General features: G+C 41.5%; 2 protein-coding genes across 5 annotated transcripts in view; one reads left to right on the top strand and one right to left on the bottom strand.

The window, feature by feature from the left end:
* The window catches only part of TIMP3 (TIMP metallopeptidase inhibitor 3), a 46399-nt gene extending 43062 nt beyond the window's left edge, over positions 1 to 3337 (bottom strand). The window contains exon 1 of the mRNA XM_079993125.1: positions 2869 to 3337. Coding sequence (XP_079849251.1) covers positions 2869 to 2992 — 124 coding nt within the window. The 5' untranslated portion in view covers positions 2993 to 3337. The remainder of the gene's footprint in view (positions 1 to 2868) is intronic.
* SYN3 (synapsin III) overlaps positions 1 to 24364 on the top strand; it is a 214478-nt gene that overhangs the window by 108086 nt on the left and 82028 nt on the right. The window lies entirely within an intron of this gene.

Below are 24364 nucleotides of genomic sequence, written 5' to 3'. Positions count from 1 at the left end.
AAGAGCACACAAATGAGCTTTGAAAGTATTCCCATTTTCAGAAAAATGCAAACTCTCAATGGCAGTGGCCTCTAAATTGATCTGCCTACTCCTACAACACAAAGAAAGGAGCAGCATTAAAAATCTTCCAGTGAACTTTGAGCTGTCCATTTGCAGGATTTTCCAATCTAAAATTATTTAAGTAAAATTGCAACTCTCCCAGCACTTTTTTAACATGCAAAGTTTTTCTTGGCTTTCCGTTCCCAACATAGTACCTAAACTAGACATGAATAAATGGACTTGGCTAAAATCTCTAACCCTCGTTCTTTAGTTTTATTTTTATTTTATTTTTAACTTTCAGTGGGAGTTATAGGCTAACTACTTAGAATGACATTCAGAGAGAAAAAAGCAGAGTTTTCCATATCAATCCATATCTATAAAACCTTTTCCATCTCAGCATTCAGGACCAGCTTTACTAGGAAACAATATGAAGCAGTTACAGCATAGTTTGGAAGAGAGGCCATTTTCCTGCCTCCCTCTTTGTGTGTGTCATGAGAGAGAGAGAGAGAGAGAGAGAGAGAGAGAGAGAGAGCTCCAGTACACAGAAGGAGCATCATTTCACCTTCAGGTGTGAAAAGCTTAAAGTGGAGGTAGTATCACCTCCATGCCTGTTCAGGTCCATGTAAATGCTTTCACCACTTGGTTGCTCCACCAGCATGTTTAGCATACCATGCAAGTAATTCACCCCCCAAAGGAAGTGGCAGCACTTATGTGGAGTATTAAACATATTGTCAAACCACCACATGGATGGATGCCTTTGCACAGCCACTCACCCTACAGCTATCTGGATCTGCAGTATAAAGGGATCCGCACTACCAGAACGGATCTAGAGAGGGCACCACTTTTATCATACAGCTTTTTGCCTTTCTGTAAAGCAGGAGGGGGTGTAACCCGCAGCCCTCCAGATGTTGTGAGATTACTGCAGTACTCTTCATCATCCTTGATCACTGACCATGTTGGCTGAGGCCAATGAGAGCTGTATTCCAACAATATATGGAGGGCCACATAATCCCCAACTCAGCAGTAAATGTCACTCAGAGATAACAACCTTTGCCTGTTATTATCTGGACATAATGACCGTGGGCATATATACTAGACATGCCATTTTCAAGCTATTTTCAGGAGTAGCCAACGCAGAGCCCCATCAGCCCCAGCCAACATGGTCAATGATTGGGGTCATAGTTAAATAACATTTGGAGGACACCACATTGGCCACTATCACTATGGGTCAAACTGCAACCATGAGCATCACAAAAGTCTTGGGATGAGCCTCTCATGTAATTGTTCTGGGATAACAGTGCAGCACAAGGAGCTAGGGGACTACTGAGATCCATTTCAAGCCGCTAAGGGGGATGCTAAGCACAGAATTGTCTTGTGAGTGTCCAGAAGAAAAAGTTTCAAAACTGTTGCAATAGACTATGAGAGACCAAGTGTGGCTATATGTGGTCAGTTAATAGCACCACATCAGACGGAGGAGGAGTGCACTATTACTCCACTGGTTGACTGTAAAAAGTCAGGGTGCTTATGAACTAAATATTTCAGAAGGAAAACTACGCAAAGCATTTACAAATGAGCCACTTTAACTTGTTCCTCTCTCCCTTGTGACAATTGTGCATATATACAGAATACACATAGTGATTTCAGAAAGCCAAGTACCACACTTCTTTTGCTTTGATTGCCTGAAAACACAACACAATTTATGAACCTGCCCAGTTCAAATCACACTGCACAGAAAGCCTGCAATGTCTTTTCCTTGGCACTGCACTCAACATTATGAGAATGAGGAGCCCATAAATACAGTTGTGACTAATTGCTGTGAATAACACTATTTTCAAGTTGCTGGGCACAGGCCCTTCGAGAAGGAGAATTTGTCCCGTGTTCTTGTTTTAGTATTTGCTTGACACTAACCCAGCTACTTGAGCAAGTATAAAGGACATTTTGGCTGCACACACACCTTCAGTTTTGTTTTTGTCTATGTAGGAAAGAAGCCAGTTTCACAGTCTGTTACTATAGCCTATAAATCCATGCTGTACTTTTCCTCCCGCCCTAGAAGACTCTGTGATTATGAGAAGCATTGTACCTTAAGGTGTGTTTTTTAAATACTTATCTACAATATTTCTTCAAGAATATGCCAACACAGAGAGAAGTGTAAACATACATTACTGAAATCTAGATCAGTTCTCCCCTTTATTTTTAACTGCATTTCATAGTTTAATTGAAGTCAGGTTGGGTAGAACATCAAAGGATTGGCAGATCCGGAAGTGCATTATTCATTCTCCTTCTCTGGAACTGCTGAAATCCATCAAATGTGCTAGGCTCCCTCTGGTATGCTCTGAAGCTGCTTTCCTTCCTAATTCTTCCGGAAACTGAGCCCTGACATAATCAGCTCACACTGGATCAGAGAACTTTCTGAATATCACTAAACTTCATAACACCGCAAGCAACCGTGAACTCCACTCGTACAATGTATAAGAAAGAGAGCATATAAGAGAGGAGGAAGAAAAGGAAACGCAACGGGGAGGTTTGGCTTAGAATTTTGCAAAACCGCCTAGCTCTCTTGCAAAGCAGGTCTGTGTCACTGAGAGTTCCGACAGCACGTCTCAGTCAAATGGCTTTGCTTTGAGACTCCACCGGTTCAGTACTGTGCAGTGCTTAGAGTTAAAACGATGGGCATCAACACACAGGCACACCTGCGTGCGTTTTCCAAAAGCAACCACCGGTTCTTCAAATCTATGGCACCAGGGAGTTTAAGAAGTCCCCAGGAGCCAATAATGCTGCCCGTTAGCGGGGGGGGGGGCAGGACGACTGCAGAGGGAACTGTACACTTACCAATGTCAGAGTTGCAGAAAGCATCCTGAGGGTGAATTGGGACGCAGGTACAAGCTTCCACCAGCAAGTCACTCAGGCTCCAGCTGCAGAGCAGCATGAGAAGGCTCAGCACGCACCCGGACATGCTGCTGATGCTCTTTGCCCGAACAGTTACTCTCTCACACGGACCGGGAAAGGGTGGAGGGTCTCTGCAAAACTGTTGCGTTTTCTGCAGCCCCCTGCCTCCCTCTTCTACTTTTCGGCGGCGGCGGCGAAGAAGAGACTGCACGCTGGATCTTGCGGGACTTTCTGTTGCTGCGTTTCCTTCCACCCCTTCTCAACAGAAATTCGATTCTCTCCTGCACGAGTTCGAACCCCGCTGAGCGCCTCTCTGCCTTCTCCGCTCTCGGCTGCTGCGGGGAGTTATAGCCTTGATCGCGCCCCTCTCGGGCTCTTGGGGTGCCGCCCCCCGGACCAATCGGAGCCCCGCATTACCTCATCCCTCAGGAAAAGGGGAGCGGCTACCAAAAAAAAAAAAAAAAAAGCACCACCACTCAACCTCTCTGGAGGCGGGGTCGCTGCAAGGCATTCAGCTCCATATAGGGAATAATGTGTGCGTTCACTGTATGCGCTGGCTGGGGGGCTGCGAACGGGATTTCTGGCAAGAGGAGCCGCCTGGTGCGCGCGGAAAAGGAACGGGGAGGAGGAGAATAGGTTAATCGGGACGTGCTTCTTGCTACCTGTCGCTGCAAAGGAGCCTCCGGCCACCGCCGCCTCATCCCCACCCAACAGGTCGCCAAGAACTGCTGGAAGGAGAGGCTGCCAAGAGGCAGCAGGACTGACTGTGCGTCCCAAAGACCGAGCCAAGTGGGCACAGAACTGCTCCCAGGAATGCCAGCTTGCCCTGCGACCGTGGGTGCCTGGGGCTGTGAGGGCCACGCAGCATGCATGCCCTGGCACCGAAATTCGTGGGGGCCTGGCCTCTTTATGGAGAATTTTGTGGGTGCTCGGGCACCCAGGGCCCCAGGGAGTGGCACCTATGACTGCTCCCATAGCTGGTCCACAGTGCTGCCCATCCCACCCCATAGGACATGCTTTGCAAGCCACCCTGGGACACAAGAGCCAAATCCTAGGGCCCAAGGTCCCTTCATCATTATCCCCACAGTGTAAAATATTTAAGAGGGTCCCAGCCAAGTTGATGGAAATTGACATTCAAATAGTGTGTGTGCACAGAATCTTTTGATTGAATATGTGGAGTGGGACCCAACTCCCCAGCAATATTTTCAGATTGGCACCCCCTGCTCTGGGAGGCTCTGTGTTTAAAGAAAATTGTTTTAAAGAGATTGTTTATCACTTCTTCCTCCTTTGGGGAGGAAGGCGGGATATTAATCAATAAACAGATAAATAGCTTTTGAATGCCAGTTGCTGGGAATCACAAGTGGTTGAGAGTGCTGATGCACTCATGTCCTGCTTGGAACTCACTCCCCCAGAAGGCAATGGCGGCCACCAACTTGGAAGACTTTAACGGAGGATTAGACAAAGCCATGGATTGCAACGTTACCAACGTATACTGCCCACAAGGACTGTGTTCTGCCTCCACTGTCAGAGGCCCTGTGTTTCTGAGTACCAGTGGCTAGGAATCACATGTGGGCAGCGTACCATTGAGCTCATGTCTCACTTGCGGGCTTTCTGCGGGCACCTGTGTTATATACTAAGCTTGGATCCTAGAACAATAGGCAAGTAGGATCCTAGAATGCAACAACTGATTGGCTTGCAGGAGAAGACCAATCAGGCTCCAGGAGGAAGTTAATCAGCCTATTAGGCTGGTAGGATTGCAGAATGCAACAACTGATTGGCCTGCAGGAAAAGACCAATCAGGCTCCAGGAGGGAAGCAGAATCAGCCAGTCAGATGGAACTCATGGTGTAAATAATGTATATAAAAGCCTGAGGTTTGGGGGGCAATTAAATCAATGTTTTACAAGCTGCAAAGAAGAGCATGAAATCACTACAGGACTCCGAGTATATTTCAACCTGGTTGACCACTGTGAGAACAGGATTGTTGGCTGGACAGGCCATTGGCCTGATCCAATGGGGCTTTTCTTACATTCTTATGGGGGTTGGACGGAGCACCTGTCTAATTTTGTTAATTTTCCTACAAAACCTATTCTAGCAATCCAAGTCTATGATTTTTTTCTTTTTGTTTTTAAAGAAAAACTCAAGTGGGAATCCGCCATTCATGGTGGATGTTTCACACACCAGGCTTTGACTTAGTTTCCTTCATGTGGAAACTGGATCCTGTCAAAACTGGGCTAATGCAGGTCATCTTAGTCAAACCTGGTTTTCTGTGTGTTTATCACACCTTTGAAACAGGCTGGAAGCCACAAGAAGAATGGTATATGCTATGTACCAACTTTGGTTCTTTTCATTTAAATTTAACTCATGTTTACTCCTAAAGCATCCTGGGGACTGAAATATAGTGAAGATGCAAATAATTCTGCTTTGCGATACCTATGACAACCTTACAGCTCAAGGAGTGCCTTGAGAAAATAGCTAAATCCTATATGTGTGGATATGTTCATGGGGTGCAAGCTAATTCTGAATTAGAGATAGTAGAAAGGAATTCCATTTTAAGTGCCTTTTTATCTTTTTATGTAAGGAAAAAGTGCCGCAACACATTAATGTCACATTTCTTTCCTCAGTAAACAAATGTGCTAGTGCAGAAATGATGGCATGTTGTCTTGGCTCTGGAAAACCATTATTTGATGTTGAGTTGTGTAATGCTCAAAAAAGTTCCACTCAAAGCCTCCTTTTCGCTATGAGTTTATAAAGTCAGCTGTTAAGAACTGCGTTTGGAAAAGCCCCATCATCTTCCAACTCTTAATATTGGTGCATATTTCAGCAATTGCAATACTCTCTGCAATTTATGGGGAGGAATTGTTTGTATTCTTTTGCTCCGTTCCCCTGTGGGATCATATGGCAGAGACAGAATCACAGCAAAGGAAACTGTCAGATGCAAGATGTAACAAGGCAACCTTATTATCCTGGAAAGACAGGGCAGGGTGATTAATCACATTAGACCACTGTGTGTGATGTCAGAACTCTATTATTGGGATTTAGAAGATTTAGGCATTGCTAGCCCTACATTGTGCTGCTAAAACTGGGGTCACCAACCTTTTATGGCCCACGAGCACATTCGCAAACTCGAGAAACTGCCATAGGCACCACATACCCAAGACTGCAACTGAAGTTTGATTGCAGTGCAGGGGGCTTTTTTCTTTTCTTTTTTGAGGGGGGGACTTTCACAGCTGCATTATCGCAGCATCACCCAAAACGCCACAATTAGGATTTAAGTTTAATATTGTATATGTGTGATAATATAGGCTTTAATATTGTATTTTTACATTGTTCTAACCTGCATTTGGCATTTACAGTGAACATAAGAAATCTAATAAACCTTAATGAAAATGAGACCAGTCCTTTGAAACTGGCATGATAAGGTGTGTGCTTGATATTGCTCCAGAGGTGCCAGGGTGTGCAGTGAGGGAGCATATAATTTTTTCAGCCTGCCCCAATCTATTAGCTATGGTAACAACAAGAAAAGTTAGCATTATATCCACACTTAATGTTTTGCAATAGGGGCAGGATCAGTAGAGAACAAAATTGCAATTCCCTCTCTGTGTTACCTTTCTTTGTAGACTTTGAACCAATTGCTTAACTCCCAGATCAATTTTCCCCTCTCCAACCTCCTTCGGGAGGATGGAGAAACCCTGTAATTAGAGTGTACCATGTCACATGAAATATATCCTTTGTCAGAAAATTAAAATAGTGCTGTATCATCAAATAATGAAGCCCTAGTTATCTTTGTTCTTGCTCGGATGAGGCTAAGAGGTTGCACCCCAGGATAAAGTAACCCATAGTGCATAATGAGCTCTTATCTGGCCTGCTTAGACTATAATCTGAAACAAGCCTTATATAATTAATTGAAAACCCTCTAGTGCAGTTCTTGGGGATATATATGCTTTGCTATGAAATTGTACAGAGGACATGAAACCTCAGAAGATGTGGGGTATTTTTCCCAAGGGGCCACACTTGCCTACTGTTTATCTCAGCTAGGTGCCTGCCCAAGCCCTTTAGAACAATCATAAGCATGTTTACTCAGTCTCCTGCCAAGCTCAGTGAGGCTCCCTTCCAAGTAAGTGTGCTTAAGACAGCTGCCTCAATAATACTCAGTATTTACGTATGTAGTACTTTTAGCATTCAAAGTGCTTCCCATACACTATATTAGGTCACACCCACACCGTACATTTAAAGCTCTATTCAACTACTTTCACAGTCAATGTAGAAATCTGGGAACTGTAATTTGTTAAGGGTGCTATCCTCACAGAGCTAAAATTCCCAGCACCCTTAACAAACTACAGTTGCCAGGATTTTCCATGACAGTTAAAGTGGTATAATAGTGCTTTCAATATACGGTGGTGATGGATGTGAATTTATTAATCCTTTAACCCATTCACCCTGGCAAGGGAGACCAGCATTATTTTATTATATTACAGATGAGAGCAGAATACACTTGCCTGCCTATGGACACCTAGTGGGTTCATAGTGGAGATGAAATTTTTGAATTGTAGACTTTTCCATTCACAGCTGTATCTATGCTATGTTGTAATTAGTACACGGATAAACATAGAGTAAGAAATATGTGCACCTTGCAACTCTCAAAAGCTGATAAGTTATTTCTGAAGTAGGCTGCCAACACTACCAGAGCAGAAGTTTCCTTTATTATATATTTCCCTTCCCAAGTCAGTTTGGAATGTGTCTGAGAATTATGCTAGAGGGCACTGTGTTCCAAGAGACTGGGGCTTTGGGGATTTATTGGAGAGAAGAAGAAAATATGTTGCTCGTCATTTGAGATCATTAAAGATTCAATTGATCTTTTATTTGCATGGCTCGGGTTTCCAGTGCTTCTTGAGGTCTGCCTTTGCTACATTCCAATTAATATCCCTCTGTTCTCCATCTGTCAAATTCCCAAGTCCATCTTGGTTGTTCACTCCTGACTTCTCTTCCCAGCAAGGAATATCTGAGATGCCATTCCCAAAAGATGCCTGAAGAGGGTGAACTGTCTCTAGACAGGAGCTAAATAGGCTCTGGTATCTTCAAGGACACTATTACTCAATTTTTAAATGGGATTATCAGTTAATAGCAAGGGAGCTCTAGAATCCTAAAGGTAACTGCTTCTGAAACAACAGAACCCTGTGAATGTAATTGTATTGGCAACTGGCCACATTTCTCCACTGCTTGAGTCATCTTATTCATAACTTTCCTGTTCCAGTCTAACACACATAGAATATGTGCATACATAGAATGCATACTTCTTTGCCCATCCTATATTGCTTTCACACCCAAAACTAAAGAAAAGCCCATTCTTAACATCAGCATCACACCTCCCCTTCTCTCCTGTTTTCCCCAATGTCAGTCTGCCTCCACAGGCAGAATAAGATAGAAGTCAGAAGCAACTACAGTGGTACCTCGGGTTAAGTACTTAATTCGTTCCAGAGGTCCGTACTTAACCTGAAACTGTTCTTAACCTGAAGCACCACTTTAGCTAATGGGGCCTTGTGCTGCCGCCACGCCGCCGGAGCACGATTTCTGTTCTCATCCTGAAGCAAAGTTCTTAACCTGAAGCACTATTTCTGGGTTAGCGGAGTCTGTAACCTGAAGCATATGTAACCCGAGGTACCACTGTATTCACTTTTGGGGGAAATGTAAAGGGGTGCTCTTGGAGACACCGTTGGTAAGGGCTAAATCTCATTGGCATTCTCAACTGGCCATTGAGAATCAAGCTTGATGTTGAATTCTTAGCTCCACTCCTTCATCTACCTGGCTTCTGTTTCTTGGTAACACTGGAGGGCGATGAGAATGCAGGATTCTCATTTTCATACAGCTAGCTAGTTAAAAATTAGCTCTAACCAGCGCCTGCTTACAAACATGCAGACTTGGAAGACATCTGAAGTAAGCCTTGTCTAGGGAATTTTTAAATGTTTGATGTCTTATTGTATTTTAAAATATTTTGTTGGGAGCAGTTGAGTGGCTGGGACAACAAAGTCAGACGGGCAACATATAATTAATAATATTGTTATTGTTGTTATTTCCTCCCAGTGGCAGAACTTCTATCAGGGAAAAAAAAATCATGGATATTCTAACCACTGAGGGGAAGGGTCAAGTCATACAGTATTCACAAATGAGTGCAGCTACAAAAAAATAAAACCCAAAAAAAAGCTCAGTTTGGTGAGTGCTGTTTGTGCCATTGACAGTGAGTGGTGCATGAGGCTCTGGGCTAGTTAGTCCAAGTCAGAAAGCAGGCTGAGGATGCTGAGTGGCCAAAGAAAGAAGGGAAAAGGCAGAAATGTGAGGGAGATATTGCCACCCATAAAGCTTTGGCTTAAACAAATCCTCAGTCATTGACCGGGAGCAGGAGAGCTGTTGGTGGGGATGGACTTGGCCTCATAGAACACAACACGGCTGCACTATGTTTTATATCTTGATACAATAACCAACCAAATCCTTGGCTTCAGATCTCTGGTTCTTGCCAATCGCTTATCCTTTCTATAGTTTGCTGGGGGAAGTAGCTTATGCAGGGCTATGTGCTGTTACAACAGGGGGCTACTGCTTAGTGAGCAAGGAGGGAGAACTCTGGTCGACAGCCATTGTTGGGGAGCAGCTGCAAAGAGGAGATAATCTACTCACCTGTAAACATACCCCTGCTATCTATAAATACCATGGTCTTACTTGGCTTTATCAGCATGGTTCTATTAGTAGGTATCAGCTATAAGTCGTGTGTGTGTGTGTGTGTGTGTGTGTGTGTGTGTGTGTGTGTAATGGTATCCCTTTTTAACAAGCCTTTACTATTAAAAGTTTCTACTTATCTCAATTCACTGTGCGTCCACAATGAAGCCTTACGTCAATGTAGCAGTCTATAAATAGTGTTCCCATTTGTCTGAACTTTTTATTATCCGACGGTTTTAAACGTCCTTGCAGAACATTTTTTTTTTAAGCATTCAGTAAAAATCAGGCACAACTCACAAGCATGGCATCCAGCTACGGCACTAGCAAAAAGATTAGCTCTTCCTTCCCTGAATTACTAGGTTTGACTATTGCAATATTCTAAACATAGGACTGTATTTATAAAGACATAAGCATGTAGCTTTCTTTAAAAACAAACTATTAAGAAACTGCAAATGATGTAAAATGTAACCGCCAGAAAGCTGGTAGGATCTATATGGCTCTTATACCAACTGTCTGTTCATCTCTGTGCTTAATTTAAAGTGCTCATCTTAACCTTTAGACCTCTGAGTGGCCTAAGACTAGGTTATCTTTCACTCATGTGAACCTGCTTGAGTCCTAGGATTGGTTTTAGACTCTGCTCTCTCACCACCTACAGTGGCTATTGATTGGCAGGTATAAGAGGCAGGGCCCTCTCAGTAGTGGCCCCACAGTTCCAGAACTCCCAAGAGAGAGACCCAGGCAAATTTTGAAAAACTTTTTATTCTGACAGTACATTCTATTTTTTTTTTTTTATATAATAATTTTTATTAATTTCCACACATATAATAAAGAACAATATAAAACAGTATCACATCATACTCATCGGTTCTTACCCTTCTTTCTTTGACTTCCCCATACCTCCCCATCCCTGCATCCTTGTTTAATAATTCTTTAGCAACCCTTAAGTCCATTGTCTTAGTTCCCTTTCGTAAAAGTTTCTTAAGTTTTTTTTGTTTACTGCTGCAATTCTTTACTTCTTACCCCCTGACATCCTAACATTCCTCAATTTTGCAATTATTTTTAAGATATATTTTGAAGTTCTTCCAGTCCTCTTCCATTGTCTCTTTCCCCTGGTCCCGGATTCTGCCCGTCATCTCGGCCAGTCCCATAAAGTCAATCACCTTTGTTTGCCATTCTTCCAGAGTAGGTAGTTCTTGCGTCTTCCAATACTTTGCCAGTAGAATTCTTGCTGCTGTAGTGGCATACATGAAGAAAGTCCTATCCTTCCTTGACACCGCTTGGCCCACCATGCCCAAGAGGAAAGCCTCTGGTTTCTTAGGAAAAGTCCACTTAAGGACCTTCTTAATTTCATTATAGATCATTTCCCAGAAAGCTTTAACCTTTGGGCAGGTCCACCAAAGGTGGTAGAAAGTGCCTTCAGTCTCATTACATTTCCAACACTTATTATTAGGCAAATGATAAATTTTTGCAAGCTTGACTGGGGTCATGTACCACCGGTAGATCATTTTCATAATATTTTCTCTTAATGCATTACATGCAGTAAATTTAATACCGGTGGTCCATAACTGTTCCCAGTCAGCAAACATAATATCATGACCGATATCTTGTGCCCATTTAATCATAGCTGATTTCACCGTTTCATCCTGTGTATTCCATTTTAGCAGCAAGTTATACATTTTTGATAAGTTCTTAGTATTGGGTTCCAACAATTCTGTTTCTAATTTTGACTTCTCTTTCTGAAATCCTATTTTCCTGTCCTGTTTAAACGTCTCATTTATTTGATGGTAATGCAACCAATCTCGGACCTTAGGCTTTAGTTTCTCATAACTCTGAAGTTTCACCCTTTCACCATCGTATTCTAAAATCTCATGATATTTTGGCCATTTAGAATCCATATTAAGCTTTTTTACTTCCCTAGCTTCCATTGGTGACACCCACCTAGGGGTTTTACTTTCCAACAAATCTTTGTATCTAATCCAAACGTTATACAATGCTTTCCTTACAATATGGTTTTTAAAGCTTTTATACACCTTTACCTTGTCGTACCATAAGTATGCATGCCAACCAAAACTATTATCGTACCCTTCCAGATCCAAAATGTCAGTGTTCTCAAGAAGTAGCCAGTGTTTCAACCAGCAGAAAGCTGCTGATTCATAATAAAGTCTTAAGTCCGGCAGGGCAAACCCCCCTCTATCCTTTGCGTCAGTTAAAATCTTAAATTTAATTCTGGGCTTTTTGCCCTGCCAGACAAATTTTGATATATCTTTCTGCCACTTCTTGAAGCATTCCATTTTGTCCACAATCTGCAACGTCTGGAATAAAAACAACATTCTAGGCAGTACATTCATCTTAATAGTAGCGATTCGGCCTAGCAAGGAAAGTTTCAGCCTTGACCATATTTCCAGATCTTTTTTAACTTCTGACCAACATTTTTCATAATTGTCCTTAAATAAGTTCACATTCTTGGATGTTAAGTTTACCCCCAGGTATTTTACCCTTTTTGTTATCTCCAAGCCTGTTTCATTCTGAAAACTCTCTCTTTCTTCCATTGTTAAATTTTTTTCCAACACTTTCGTTTTTTGTCTATTCAATTTAAAACCTGCTAGTCGACCAAATATATCAATTAATTCTAATACTCTTTTAGTACTAGTATCTGGCTGTTGCAAAGTCAATACTAGATCATCTGCAAATGCTCTTAATTTATAATGTCTAACTCCGACCTGAACTCCTTTAACCAACTGGTCCTTTCTAATCATGTTTAACAATACCTCCAGGACTGATATAAAAAGCAAAGGGGATATTGGGCAACCCTGTCGTGTACCTTTTTCTATAGGTATTTCTTCTGTTACCACATTATTTACAATTAATTTGGCCTTTTGTTGAGAATATATTGCACCTATACCGTTTTCAAAACCTTGGCCTACCCCCATCCCTTGGAGATTCTTTTTCATAAAAGTCCAACAAATGTTGTCAAAGGCTTTCTCCGCATCCACAAAAATCAAAACTGCTTTCCTATTAATGTCAACATCCAGCAGCTCCAAAATATCTATAATGTTTCTCACATTGTCTGACATATGTCTACCTGGGAGAAAGCCTGTTTGGTCCTTATGAATCTCTTCTGCTAAAACTCTTTTCAATCTTTTTGCCAAAATGTCTGCAAAAATTTTGTAATCCACATTGAGTAAAGATATAGGGCGGTAGTTTTTAACCTGGTTCTTCTCAGTCTCTGTTTTCGGTATAAGTGAGATGAAAGCCTCTTTCCACGATTCAGGTGCCTTTTTCCCCTTCAAAATTTCATTGCAAACTTCCTTCAATGGTTGTGTCAGCCATTCTTTCAACATTTTGTAGTATTTGGCCGTCAGGCCATCTGGTCCTGGTGATTTTCCCAATTTCATATTTTGAATGGCACCCTCTATTTCTTGTTCTGTTATTTCCTCATTTAAGATCCTTTTACTTTGTTCTGAGATTTTTGGTAAACCGTATTTTCTGATGAATTCTTCTATTTCTTGCTCGTTGATTGGCCCTTGTGCATACAATTTCTTGAAAAAGCTTTGAAAACAATTGTTGATCTCATTGGGTTTATGAATAATTTTTCCATCCATTTCTAAACTTGTTACAGTGTTCATTTTCTGCCTTTTTTTCAATTGCCATGACAGAAGTTTCCCACATTTATCCGCTGATTCAAAAGTTCTTTGTCTCATTTGCCTTATCTTCCACTCTATTTGTTGGTTCATAAGCTCCATGTACTGCATCTGATAGAACTTTATTTCTCTCAAAATCTCATGGGATTTTGGTTTAGACCTCAACTTCTTCTCTCCTTCTTTTATTTTTTCTAAAATTTTTTCCTTCTTCTCATTTTGTTGCTTCCTCTTAATAGAATTTTGTTGAATTAGGAAACCTCGCATCACGGCTTTACTTGCGTCCCAAATTATTCTTTTTTCCACATCTGTTTTCCTGTTGATCTCAAAGTAATCTTTTAATGTTTTAAGGGCCTTCTTGTGGATCTCTTCATCCTTAAATAGGGTGTCATTCATTCTCCATCTAAAGGATCCAGTTGTTGCTAGTTTCATCTCCATCTTCACCGCATTATGGTCGGAGCACGTTTTTGGACATATTTCTACTTTTTTTGTTCTTGGCGCCAGACTACTAGAAATCCAGATTTGGTCTATTCTTGTCCATGTCATTTTTGCTTCAGAGAAGAAGGTTCCCTCTCTCTCTAGAGGATTCTTTATTCTCCAAATATCAATCAAGTCCATTGTTTCAGTCATTTCGAAAAAGATCTTTGGTAGTCTCCCTTCTTTTGAAATCACTTGTCTCTGTGCTTTATCCATGTTTGTTGAGACAACTCCATTCATATCTCCCATCATTAAGATTTTATAGTCTAAAAAGTCAACTAATGTCTCATGCAACTTCCTAAAGAATTCGGCCTTCCCTTCATTTGGGGCATAAACTCCCACAATTAATATCTTTTCTCCTTGAATTTGTATTTCAATTGCCAGGTATCTTCCTTGTTCATCTTTAAATATCAATTTTGGAGCCAACTTTTCCTTTGCATAGATCACCACACCTCTTTTCTTTACTTTGTCTGATGAGATAAATTCTTGACCAAGTCTCTTATTTATCAGTAATTTCCTATGTATCCTGGCAATATGGGTTTCTTGCAAACATATTATGTCTAATTGTTCTTTCTTCAAAATGTGAAAAACCTGTCGTCTTTTCCGAGGAAGGTTCAGACCGTTACAGTTCCAACTAAGGAGTTGCAGAGACATTTTGTATTTAGGTAGCTGTTCCTCCAACTGCTCCAAGCTTCTGCTCTTCCTCCGATGGTGGTAGTGAAAGTCCAAATGACAAATTTGCTATCTCAGGTGGTTCCCTCTCCTCCACGGTTCCTTTCTGCAGATCCTCCAGGTACTTCTCCAGAAATTGTTCTTTGTCCTGAATTGTTTTTATTTTAATCTTCCTTCCTTTGAAGTTAAAGGACAATCCTTGTGGAAACTCCCATCTGAATGGTATAGTGTTTTTCTTCAGCAGGTCTACTAAGCTTTTGTAATATGTTCTCACCTCTAAAATGTATTTAGGAATGTCCTTGAAAATCTGTATCTGACAATTTTGGATCACCAATGCCTTTTGATAATGCAAATTCAATATTCTATCTCTTTCTTCTTTTGATCTCAATGTAATTAGACAGTCCCTTGGTTTTTTATCCTGCCTTCTACCCAGTCGAAAGGCTGATATTATCTCAAGTTCCTCATCTTCCTCCCATTCCTCCTGCCAAAAAGTTATGATGTTCTCTGTAAGAAATTTCACAAGGTTGTCCCCTTCCCCTTCAGGCACCAATCTAAATTTTAAATTCTTCTCTTTACGTTGAAGTTCCAGTAAGGAGAGGGCTGCATCATGCTCATTCACTTTTTTAATAATAGGCCCAAATTTTTCCCTTGTCTCTTCAGCCGTTGTTTTTGCACTTTCTGCAATCTTTCGTGTTTCTGAACTTTCCTGAATTAATCTATTTATAGAATCTGTGTTCGATGTAACACTAGCTGTATTCACATCCAACCTTGTTGTCAACTCTGTTAATTTTTTAGAATTCTCTGTCGATAGCTTTGTCAATGCTTCCAGGGATTGATTTATTTTAAGTAGTGCCTGAGTCATAGGATCCATAGAAGCTGGTGTTTTTTCCTGCACAGCTGCAGTTCCTGATATAGAGGCCCTTTTCTTGTGAGATTGTTTTGCTTTCTGCCTTGTTACTATCTCTTCTGTAGGGGCACTCATATCCTCAAGGTCGTTTTCACAGAGTTGATTCCCAAGTGGAAAATCCCACTGTTACTTTTCCAAGTGCAACAGTTTCACATAGAACCCTCTAGAGGGAGCATTCAATTGTATCCAAATGGCAAAGATAGAAGAAAACAAAGAGGCAAGGAAGTATAACAGTAGCCAGAAGTTTCCAATATCCAAATTGTAATGTCTCTATTTTCTATGTGGCCAAAATACAACAAAGTACGTCTAAGGTCCGATAACTTTGTTACAAACAAGTCCCCACTTCTCAAAGTTTGACAGTCCACGTCCCGGTGTCTTGTTTGGGCAGCCCGACCCCGGGGGATTTGGCAATGGAAGGTCTTAATTTTCCATTAATTTTCCAGCAGGTTAACAACGTTCCAATCCCTTCCCCCCTTCTCCTGCCAATCTGGGGGGAGGTTTTAAGTCCGATGTCAGTTTGACAGCTTAAAAAAAATAGAAAGATTCCCTTTAAGTGCAGCTTGATTTTCGTTGCTTTATCTCTTCTGCAGTTCCGGGGAGGCAGACTTCCTTAATTTTTGCCTTTCCCGTTTTCAGCCAAATTTTTTTTTTTAATGTCCCGTTACTTTTTCAATCTTACTCACGGGTGTTGTAGTCAAATTCCAATTGCAGGAAGGAATCGGCGCTCTCCGCTCATGGCGACGCGGCTTCACTCCGCTAGCTGGGTGACGACTCTCAGCACCGCGCTTACCCCGATGCCGCTCAGAAGCCTTTAAAAAGGCTCCCTCACAGTACCGGGGGGCGCAAAGGGTGCCCACCGAATCTCCTTTGTTCACAGGCTCCGCGCCTGTGATTTTAGGGGTCCCCCGCTTGCCGTAGCGGGTGAGACCCGAACTAACGGAGCAGTCCTGCCTCGGAGCTCGAGGCTCGGACCGCCATTAAGCGCTGGCGCCGACCGGAAGTCTCCTGACAGTACATTCTATTTGATTTCTGATGTTTTAAGGGAGGGGGGAAATGTGCTTGTTTTATTTAATTAATTACATCCTGCCCTTCAGAACAACCTTCCAAGGTGCCTTACGAAAACAAGATAAAATGCAAATAAAACTCAAATGGCATAATCATTAATACATTTTAATGCATTTTAAAATTTGGGGAGATAAAAGTCTTTTCCTGGGGGCTTGAAAAGATAATAACGTTAGCTTCAGGTGGGCCTCTCTGGGAAAGTCCTGGGTGAAGACAGCTTTTCGCAAGGGCCTTTGACTGAATTATCTTTTGCTGGCTTAAATTCAGCATTTGGAAGATTCCTCTGTCATTCTGAATTTTGTGAAATTTATTTTAGCTTTTTATGGTTTCTCTTTTGATTTTTTTTTTAATTGGGCTTAATTCTGGGGTGACTTTGTTTTTATACCATGTCATTATTATCTTATTTGTTAGTTGCCTTAGGTTCCTTCCAAGAGTTGGGTGGGATAGAATTTTTAAAAAACAGATAAAAATATGAAGTGCCACCTCTAAGAAGGCTCTTTCTCTGGTCACCACCCACCTCCCTTCAAATGGTGGGGGACCTGGAGGAGAGCCTCTCAATGTACAGGCATATTGGTATAGGAGCAGGCCTTCCTTCAGCTACCTACATCCTAAGCCATGTAGTGCTTTAAGCATGTACTTAAAAATGGACCAGAATACAGTGTTCCAAACGACTGGTCCCAGTCAGCAGTCTGGCAGAAGCTTTCTTTGAACCAAGTATCTGAACTTTCTTCAAAGGTGTCGCTGTGAGCCTTTCTTCCAGGTTATTTGTTTTTGGGGATTTGGGAGCAACTTTGATTATTTGAAACAAATAACTATAGACGACTGATCGTCGTTACCAGTGCAATGCCAAAATGTGCATCCACCAAGAACTTGCTTTTAACCCACCTAAGGCTTGAGGCTGTCTTTCTCTGCTATATGCCAGCTAGTAACTAAGCCCCATGTTTTCAGTGGCAGGAAGCAGAAACCTTCTTGCTGAAATGAAGCTGTTTCCCCTCAGCTCAACTATAGAACTCCCCTTGCCTCACACTGTGCCCTGGCGTCAGAAATCCCGCTGTAACCATTTCAGGCTACATTTAAAGCAGGAGTCATACCTTTCGTTGATTCTCTAACACAAGGATCTAATTCTCTGTACTCTTACAAGACACCTTTTCTGAGACGTTAAAAAGCCATTTGTGTTTGCGAGCTACAATTTATTTGCACTTAGAAAGGCTGAGAATAAAGCCTCCATAAATTCCTTCCTTGTGTCGGCGTTCTTCATACATTATGCTTAGGGAGAAAATTGCTTCCTTGTGGTTTCTTTGAAAGCTGCATCTATGGCTCTTTCTCACTCCTCAACATGCCTATAACATTTCAACAACTTCTCAACTTCTTCTAGGAGGTTAGAGAGGAGTCAATCCACCTTCCTGTCTGCTTGTCAGAGGCAGGTGGGTCTGCACCATTTCCCCATGCTTCACATTACAGATGAATTATGCTGATAGAATTCCTAATTTTTTCTAGTTACTATCATCCCAGAAGAATCTTACATCAGAAGTTATGGAGGACATGAGCACTTGACCCAAGATTAGAATGCTGTTAATACCACATCGGCAAAACCAAAGTTCATTCCAAGTCAGTCAGGCTTAGGGCTTAACCCATATCTATTGCTTATCACCAGTCTCTCCAACAGCGCACTTAAGGGGTTGCATGCCTATCAGTTTGGGAGGGAAATGGGGACACCAAAAATAAGTTAGCAGTTTTTATGTGCTTGGGGGCTCCCTGAGACCTAAGAAGTCCCTACAGTGTCACCTTTTTGCTTCCAAATTGATGCTAAGGTACTGTTTGGAGGTTATCTGGTTGTTCTACAGAGCACAAATTGAGGGGCTGCCTAGCTGCTGAGATGAATGGAGTTCTGCTTGTAACAAAGTTGGCATGGTTTCAGAAGCCCCTTACACAGAGGCTCCCCTCTGAGGAGAATTATTTAGGAAATTCTCTGGTGTGTAAAAGAGGTTTTGTTGCTTATCTTCAGTGGTAGAAGAGCTGCTTTGCAAAGCAATAGTCAGCCACACTATCACTGGGAAATTCCTTTATATACCAGGTCAATTGCAGTTTCATCTTAAGAAATCTCAACCAGGAGTGGAATAGCTTTCATATATAGGATGCTGTCAAACAGAGAACTGTCCTCTTGAATGAGAGGGCAGTCCTTTGTAAAGTACATGGCCAACCTTGGGCTATTTACTAGTCTTCATGGGCTTCACAGAAGCATACAGCTTGCCACTGTGGGAAAGAGGATGCTGGTCCAGTCTAGGTTCTTAGTACTGGAGACCCCATTTTTCAGCCTAGCACACAAGTCCCCAATGAAAAGCCTTGGGAATGGTGATGAGAGCTAGTCCAACCACTCATTCCCCTTCTTTTTCTTTGATCCTCCTTCTCATTCTGGGAGAGCCAGTTTCAACTTCAAGTGTTTACCATTCAATTCTGAAAGGCATTAGTAGATTTTTTTAAATGAAACAAACAGATTTCAGAAAAATGAGGTACTTCAGAAAGGCAACAGGGAGTGGAATTCTCTGTGCTTTTGTGTCTGGCATTGAATAAGGGATAGAGTGGTTAAAAATCAAAATTACCTTCCCCCCCCCCCACCCATTGTTCCTTTGTGTGAACCAGCTCCTGGCTTATGCAATGCGCTGCAATTAAAATGTCTGGAATGCTTCACATTTTTAAGGGTACTTTAAAGCAGCTCAGTGGCATTGTGGCTGCATGCTGGTGGAGTTCAGGAGCAGATGTAGCTGTAATTGCGGTTGAAGTGTCTTATTGGCATATCTTGAAAGAGATGCTGTCGGATACACTAAGATGAACAGGGCATGAATGATATTTGAAGAAGTGTGTTGGTATCTGTCTTTCACATTCTGACATTCTTCCAAGGAACATACAACATACAAGGAATGAATCCTTATGTAGGAGAAGGGGCAGGGAAGGTAGCAGCAGGCTCAGGGAAACCCCAAAGTTTGCAGAAGTACAAAAATATATTTCAAGAGGAAAAAAGAACCCTAAGGGCAGGGGCGGGAACCCAAAACAGCCCAATAAGGATTAGGAATGGGAGAGAAACACATTTAAAGGCAAATGTACTGAATTTGTGCTTTTTGAAACAAAACACAAATTGAAACATGGTCATCCCTTGAAATTCACATTTCTCCAAATTTTGCAATGTAGCTCTCCAGATAGGTAATGAGTGCATTCACTGGGGGAAAGTTCCTCTTTCAACAGTTTGCATCCAGTCACCACAGGAAACTGAGCCTTCAGTAATCTGCTGGCGATTCTCCATATAAGATCATAGCTCACGGTTAACCTTCTGCGTACATGTATGAGTGAATTTGCTTTAAGCTGTACTATCTATTTCTGATAGCCCAAAGTAAAAAAAAAAAAAAAAGACCTCATCATGTCCCACTTCCAATACAAAAAGGCTATCCCTTCCAATACAGATCCACAGTCAATCTAAGCTCTGAAGTGGGTAGTTAAATTCTAGTGCTGTTGATGCAAATATATCAAGGCTTCTGTTTCCTCAGTGTTGTGGAATTTTCCCTCATACATTTTTCAAGCATAGTCTTAGAAAGTTGACAAGAGGGTGGCAGATATATGGCCCGAAGCACAGATTGTCTCACTCATCCCAGCCCCCGCTGTTCTTACATCAAGAGTAGTAAATTCTTCAAGAGAAAACTGAAAACCCATTACTTTGAGCTTCAAATATTCCATATTAATGCCAGAAGTTGGAGGACCTGCTGTATGTTCCACACTTACATGCTGAAATCCTTTCTCAATTTCAGAACTGAATATTGGTAGGTTCTCAGATCATAGATATTACTGGACTTATGGTGGTTGGTTGTTTTGGACTCCTTGATAGAATTTTTAGTTTACCAGCTCAAAGGCACCAAAGGGAGCTATGGCAGAGTTTCAGGACTTTCCCATTCCTTATCAAAAATGTCTGTAATCGTAACGTCTTCTTGGCAGATGGTAATACTGTATAACTATGGTACAAATTTAAAAATGCAACTAGGACAGTGCTATAAATCAGGGATGGGGAACCTCAGACCCAGGGGGCATATGTGACCCTCCAAATTCTCTGTCTGACCCTTGGGACTCCCTCCATACCACACCCCTTCCCAGCTACAGCCTGTTTGTATTTTTGAGTACAAATTATAAAAAGGAGTGCGTCCCACACTGCAAAAAGCAAAAGATATGAAATTTCAACCCAATTTTTATGCCACCATTTGTGCCAATGAGGAAGGCTCATAGGAACCATGATTATTCCATGCTGAACAAAGCAATTAGAGTTGTGCAGTACATATCCCATTCTCTCCCCCAAGTTATGCCTCTCACCAGCCATATTTTGAACCTTCCCTTGATGTTTTTGCCTCACTGGAATGTGTCCTTGAACTCTGATAATGCCTCTTGCTTGCCTGGATGGGGTCTAGAGAGAGTTATGAGTGTATGTTGTAATTGCCCTACTGTATAAAAGTGCAATTTCCATTTCTTGGTGCATCCATTTTTGCCTCTGAGCTCACTAGGGATGTGGGGAAAATTTGATTCATTTCACTTCTAAAGGCCAATTTTACCTAATTTGCCTACATTCCAAAATAATACATGAACTGAAACACAGCAATTCTTTCAAATGTACACTTCTCTGAATTTAGCAATGCAAATCTTTAGTCAAATAATGTTTACAGTGGTACCTTGGTTTACAAACTTAATCTGTTCTGGAAGTCCATTCTTAAACCAAAGCATTCTTAAACCAAGGCGTGCTTTCCCATAGCAGCAGGGGACTCAATTTACAAATGGAACACACTCAAGAGGAAGCGGAACATGTTCTACTTCCAAGGCAAAGTTCACAATCCAAAACACCTACTTCCAGGTTTGCAGCGTTCTTACTCCAAGTTGTTCATAAACTAAGCTGTTCTTAAACCAAGATACCACTAGAAAATGCATTATATAAGGGAAATTGATTTTCAAAAGTGTATAGATTAATACAAATTTGCATTAAAATGCTTATGAATTATCCTTAGGATTTCTATTTAAAAAATCCACCAACTAGTATGGAAATGTCGAGAACTAAACTTATGACTGGGATAATGAGAAATGAAAATAAAATTAAAGTGACATCCCTAGGCCTCACCCATCAATGGTAGGTAACCACCACCCTGGAAGATTACCTAGTGCAGTCCACTTTACAACCTTGTTGGCCTTCTGGCACTGCCTGCTGCATAGGTCGGCCAAGCCTTGCAATGAAAGAAGAGATGTTCAAGGGAGGGAGGGATTTGCTGTATTATTCTCATATTCAGACTGCTCAAATGTGGCCTGTTCCACTTTGGAGTGTTGTCTGCTTCAAATGCAATCCAAAGAACTTTAAGCAACCAGAGTCCTAAATCCAGTGGGATTACACAAGAAAATACTTTCTATAACAAATGGCCTTCTACAAAGGCGCACTGTGCTCGGAAAGGTGGGGGTGGGGTGGGGGAAGCAGGTGCAGTAAGTGTATTTTATTTCCATTGGGCACTTCTAGGAAGCAACGGGTCATCTTGGCGGAGAAAAATGCCTTACTAAGGTTAGTTCTCAGAGGATTCTCTTTGACATATTTTGAAACAGATCAGCTTCCTGCCTATTGTTTGCTCTACCTTTTCTTATTCTAAGGCCATATGTTCTAGTCACATGAAGATTTATTGCCTCAAATTTACTGGTCTTTCAGAATCCATAAGTTTATTTAAGAAAATGTTATCTCCGGTGCTCAAGGCCTGGACTGGAAAGGAGAAGTCGTATCTAATTTCGCTTTCGGAATCCAGTAAGCCTTCCCACATCCTTATTTAGGAGAGAATACAAAATTGTTACCATATGGGGCAAGCATCCCTTAGCATAGGTGCGACGTTCGTGTTATCAAGAAGGGCTGTGAACTCTGTTCTTGCTTTCCTGTTTCCAGTTGGAAACCCTACAGCTATATCAGGAATTCCTGGCCACATTGTCTGCAGTTGCAAAAGAAGAAAATGACAACATGCATATGACGAAGGAAATTCCTTCTGGCTAGATCCATGTGTATAGCTCAAGATATTCTGGGTGGAGGAGAGTTCCTTGGAAAGAAGAGCACAAGTGGGCGTTGAGTTCCTTTTTTAAAATAAATAAAAAGAATCCTTTATCAAATGTTCCTCAGAGACTTCAACATTCTTCTTCTCCCTGCTAATTTTAGTCATGTGTAACTGGCCCCCTCTGACTCTCATTCTTCCTCCAACATTTATCTCTCACACCCACCAGTGAACTCAAGCCTCAAGGAACATCTATGTGGGTGAGGGTGAGAGATGATGAGAGAGGCAACCCTGCTCTGTATTAAAGTAACCAACACAGCTAGATGTAAAATTGAAGAAAAAGCAGGAAGCTGAGGGGCAGGACTTGCCGTCGCTCGATGCCAAATAAGGGAGTATATGTTTTCACATGCAAAACCCCCAGCAGCAATGCCCTGTTTGAACCGAAAACTAAATCAAAGAGAGTAATTTAATTACAGTGGTACCTCGGGTTACGTACTTAATTTGTTCCGGAGGTCTGTTCTTAACCCGAAACTGTTCTTAATCTAAAGCACCACTTTAGCTAATGGGGCCTCCTGCTGCTGCCATGCCGCCGGAGCACAATTTTTGTTCTCATCCTGAAGCAAAGTTCTTTACCCAAGGTACTATTTCTGGGTTAGCGGAGTCTGTAACCTGAAGTGTATGTATCCTTAAGCGTATGTAACCCAAGGTACCACTGTATTCTTTAAAAATGCCTCGTCAAAGCAAGGACATAGTTTGGGGGTATAGTTTCTGTTTAGGGGAACAACTGTAGCTCATTGGCAGACAGTGATGGAGGGAAATTATGTTCTGCACTTTTAAATGAACCCACCTAATTCGTACCCTCTGGATGAATCCTCAGGTCAGAACATATGTTTATCTGGATTTTGTGATAAAGTTCCCAATGGAAAAAGTTGTCTGTGGAATATTCTTCCCAGGGAGGTGCACTTGGCACCATCCTTCAGTTGTGCTCATCTTTTAGTGGGGTGGGTAGGACTTGTTTCTTATTAAAACATTGATGGATGATCATTATGGTTTTATCTTTCTGGTTTTTGATTGATTTTATGTGTTGTATTTTATTTTGCCAAGTCATTTTGAGACATCTCATTGCATAAAGCAACTGATAAATGTAATAAATAATTATATGAAATGCATAAAATGTGCATTTTGCCACAAAATACATTTATAAATTGAGATAAAATAATCTTTAAATATTTATTTTGTGATAAAACATGTCTTTAAATAGGAATTTTCATTTCTTTTTATTTCAAAAAGCACAAATTGGCACAGGAACAGGACAGAAGGGACTTAAAAACAAACATGTGTGAAACTGACACAGGATGGAAATATATCTGTCCTTTCGTGCCTGTGGAGCACATGATTTGCGCAAGTTCAATTCCCAGCATCCACAGATAAGTCTGGGAAAGGCACCTGTCTGAAACACTGGAGAGTTGCTCTGAGAGTGTGGCCAATACTGAGCTAGTATAACTCAGTATAAGACATCTCCCTACTTTCCAAACTTATTATGATTAATTGTTACACAAAAAAGGGTATCCAATCAGATTATAACATATTGAAGAGCATAAGCTTAGGTAAAAATACGTTATAATAAAAATACCTGCAACATTTAAAAATCCACCAAACAAGCTCCAAACAGCAGCCAGAAGCTTTGGCAGCACAACTAACAGCATACAACATTATTGTAACCCACCAAAAGCTTCAGGAGGGGTTAAGGCATTACCTGGCCCCAAATAAAAAAGTGAGTGAAGGGGCCCGCCAGATGCCACTGCCAAGAGCATTCCACAGATGAGGAGCCACAACCCCAAAGTCCTTCTGTCTTGTCATCATCCTCTGAATCTCCCTCAGAGGAGGAACTAAGGGTGCCGGTAGGTTGACCTTTGTGTCATGATCAGGATATTAC

This window comes from Podarcis cretensis, assembly GCF_951804945.1.
Source record: "Podarcis cretensis genome assembly, chromosome: 10".
Lineage (NCBI taxonomy): Eukaryota > Metazoa > Chordata > Lepidosauria > Squamata > Lacertidae > Podarcis > Podarcis cretensis.
Note: the sequence above shows the minus strand (reverse complement) of the source record. Positions and strands in the feature narration are given on the sequence as shown.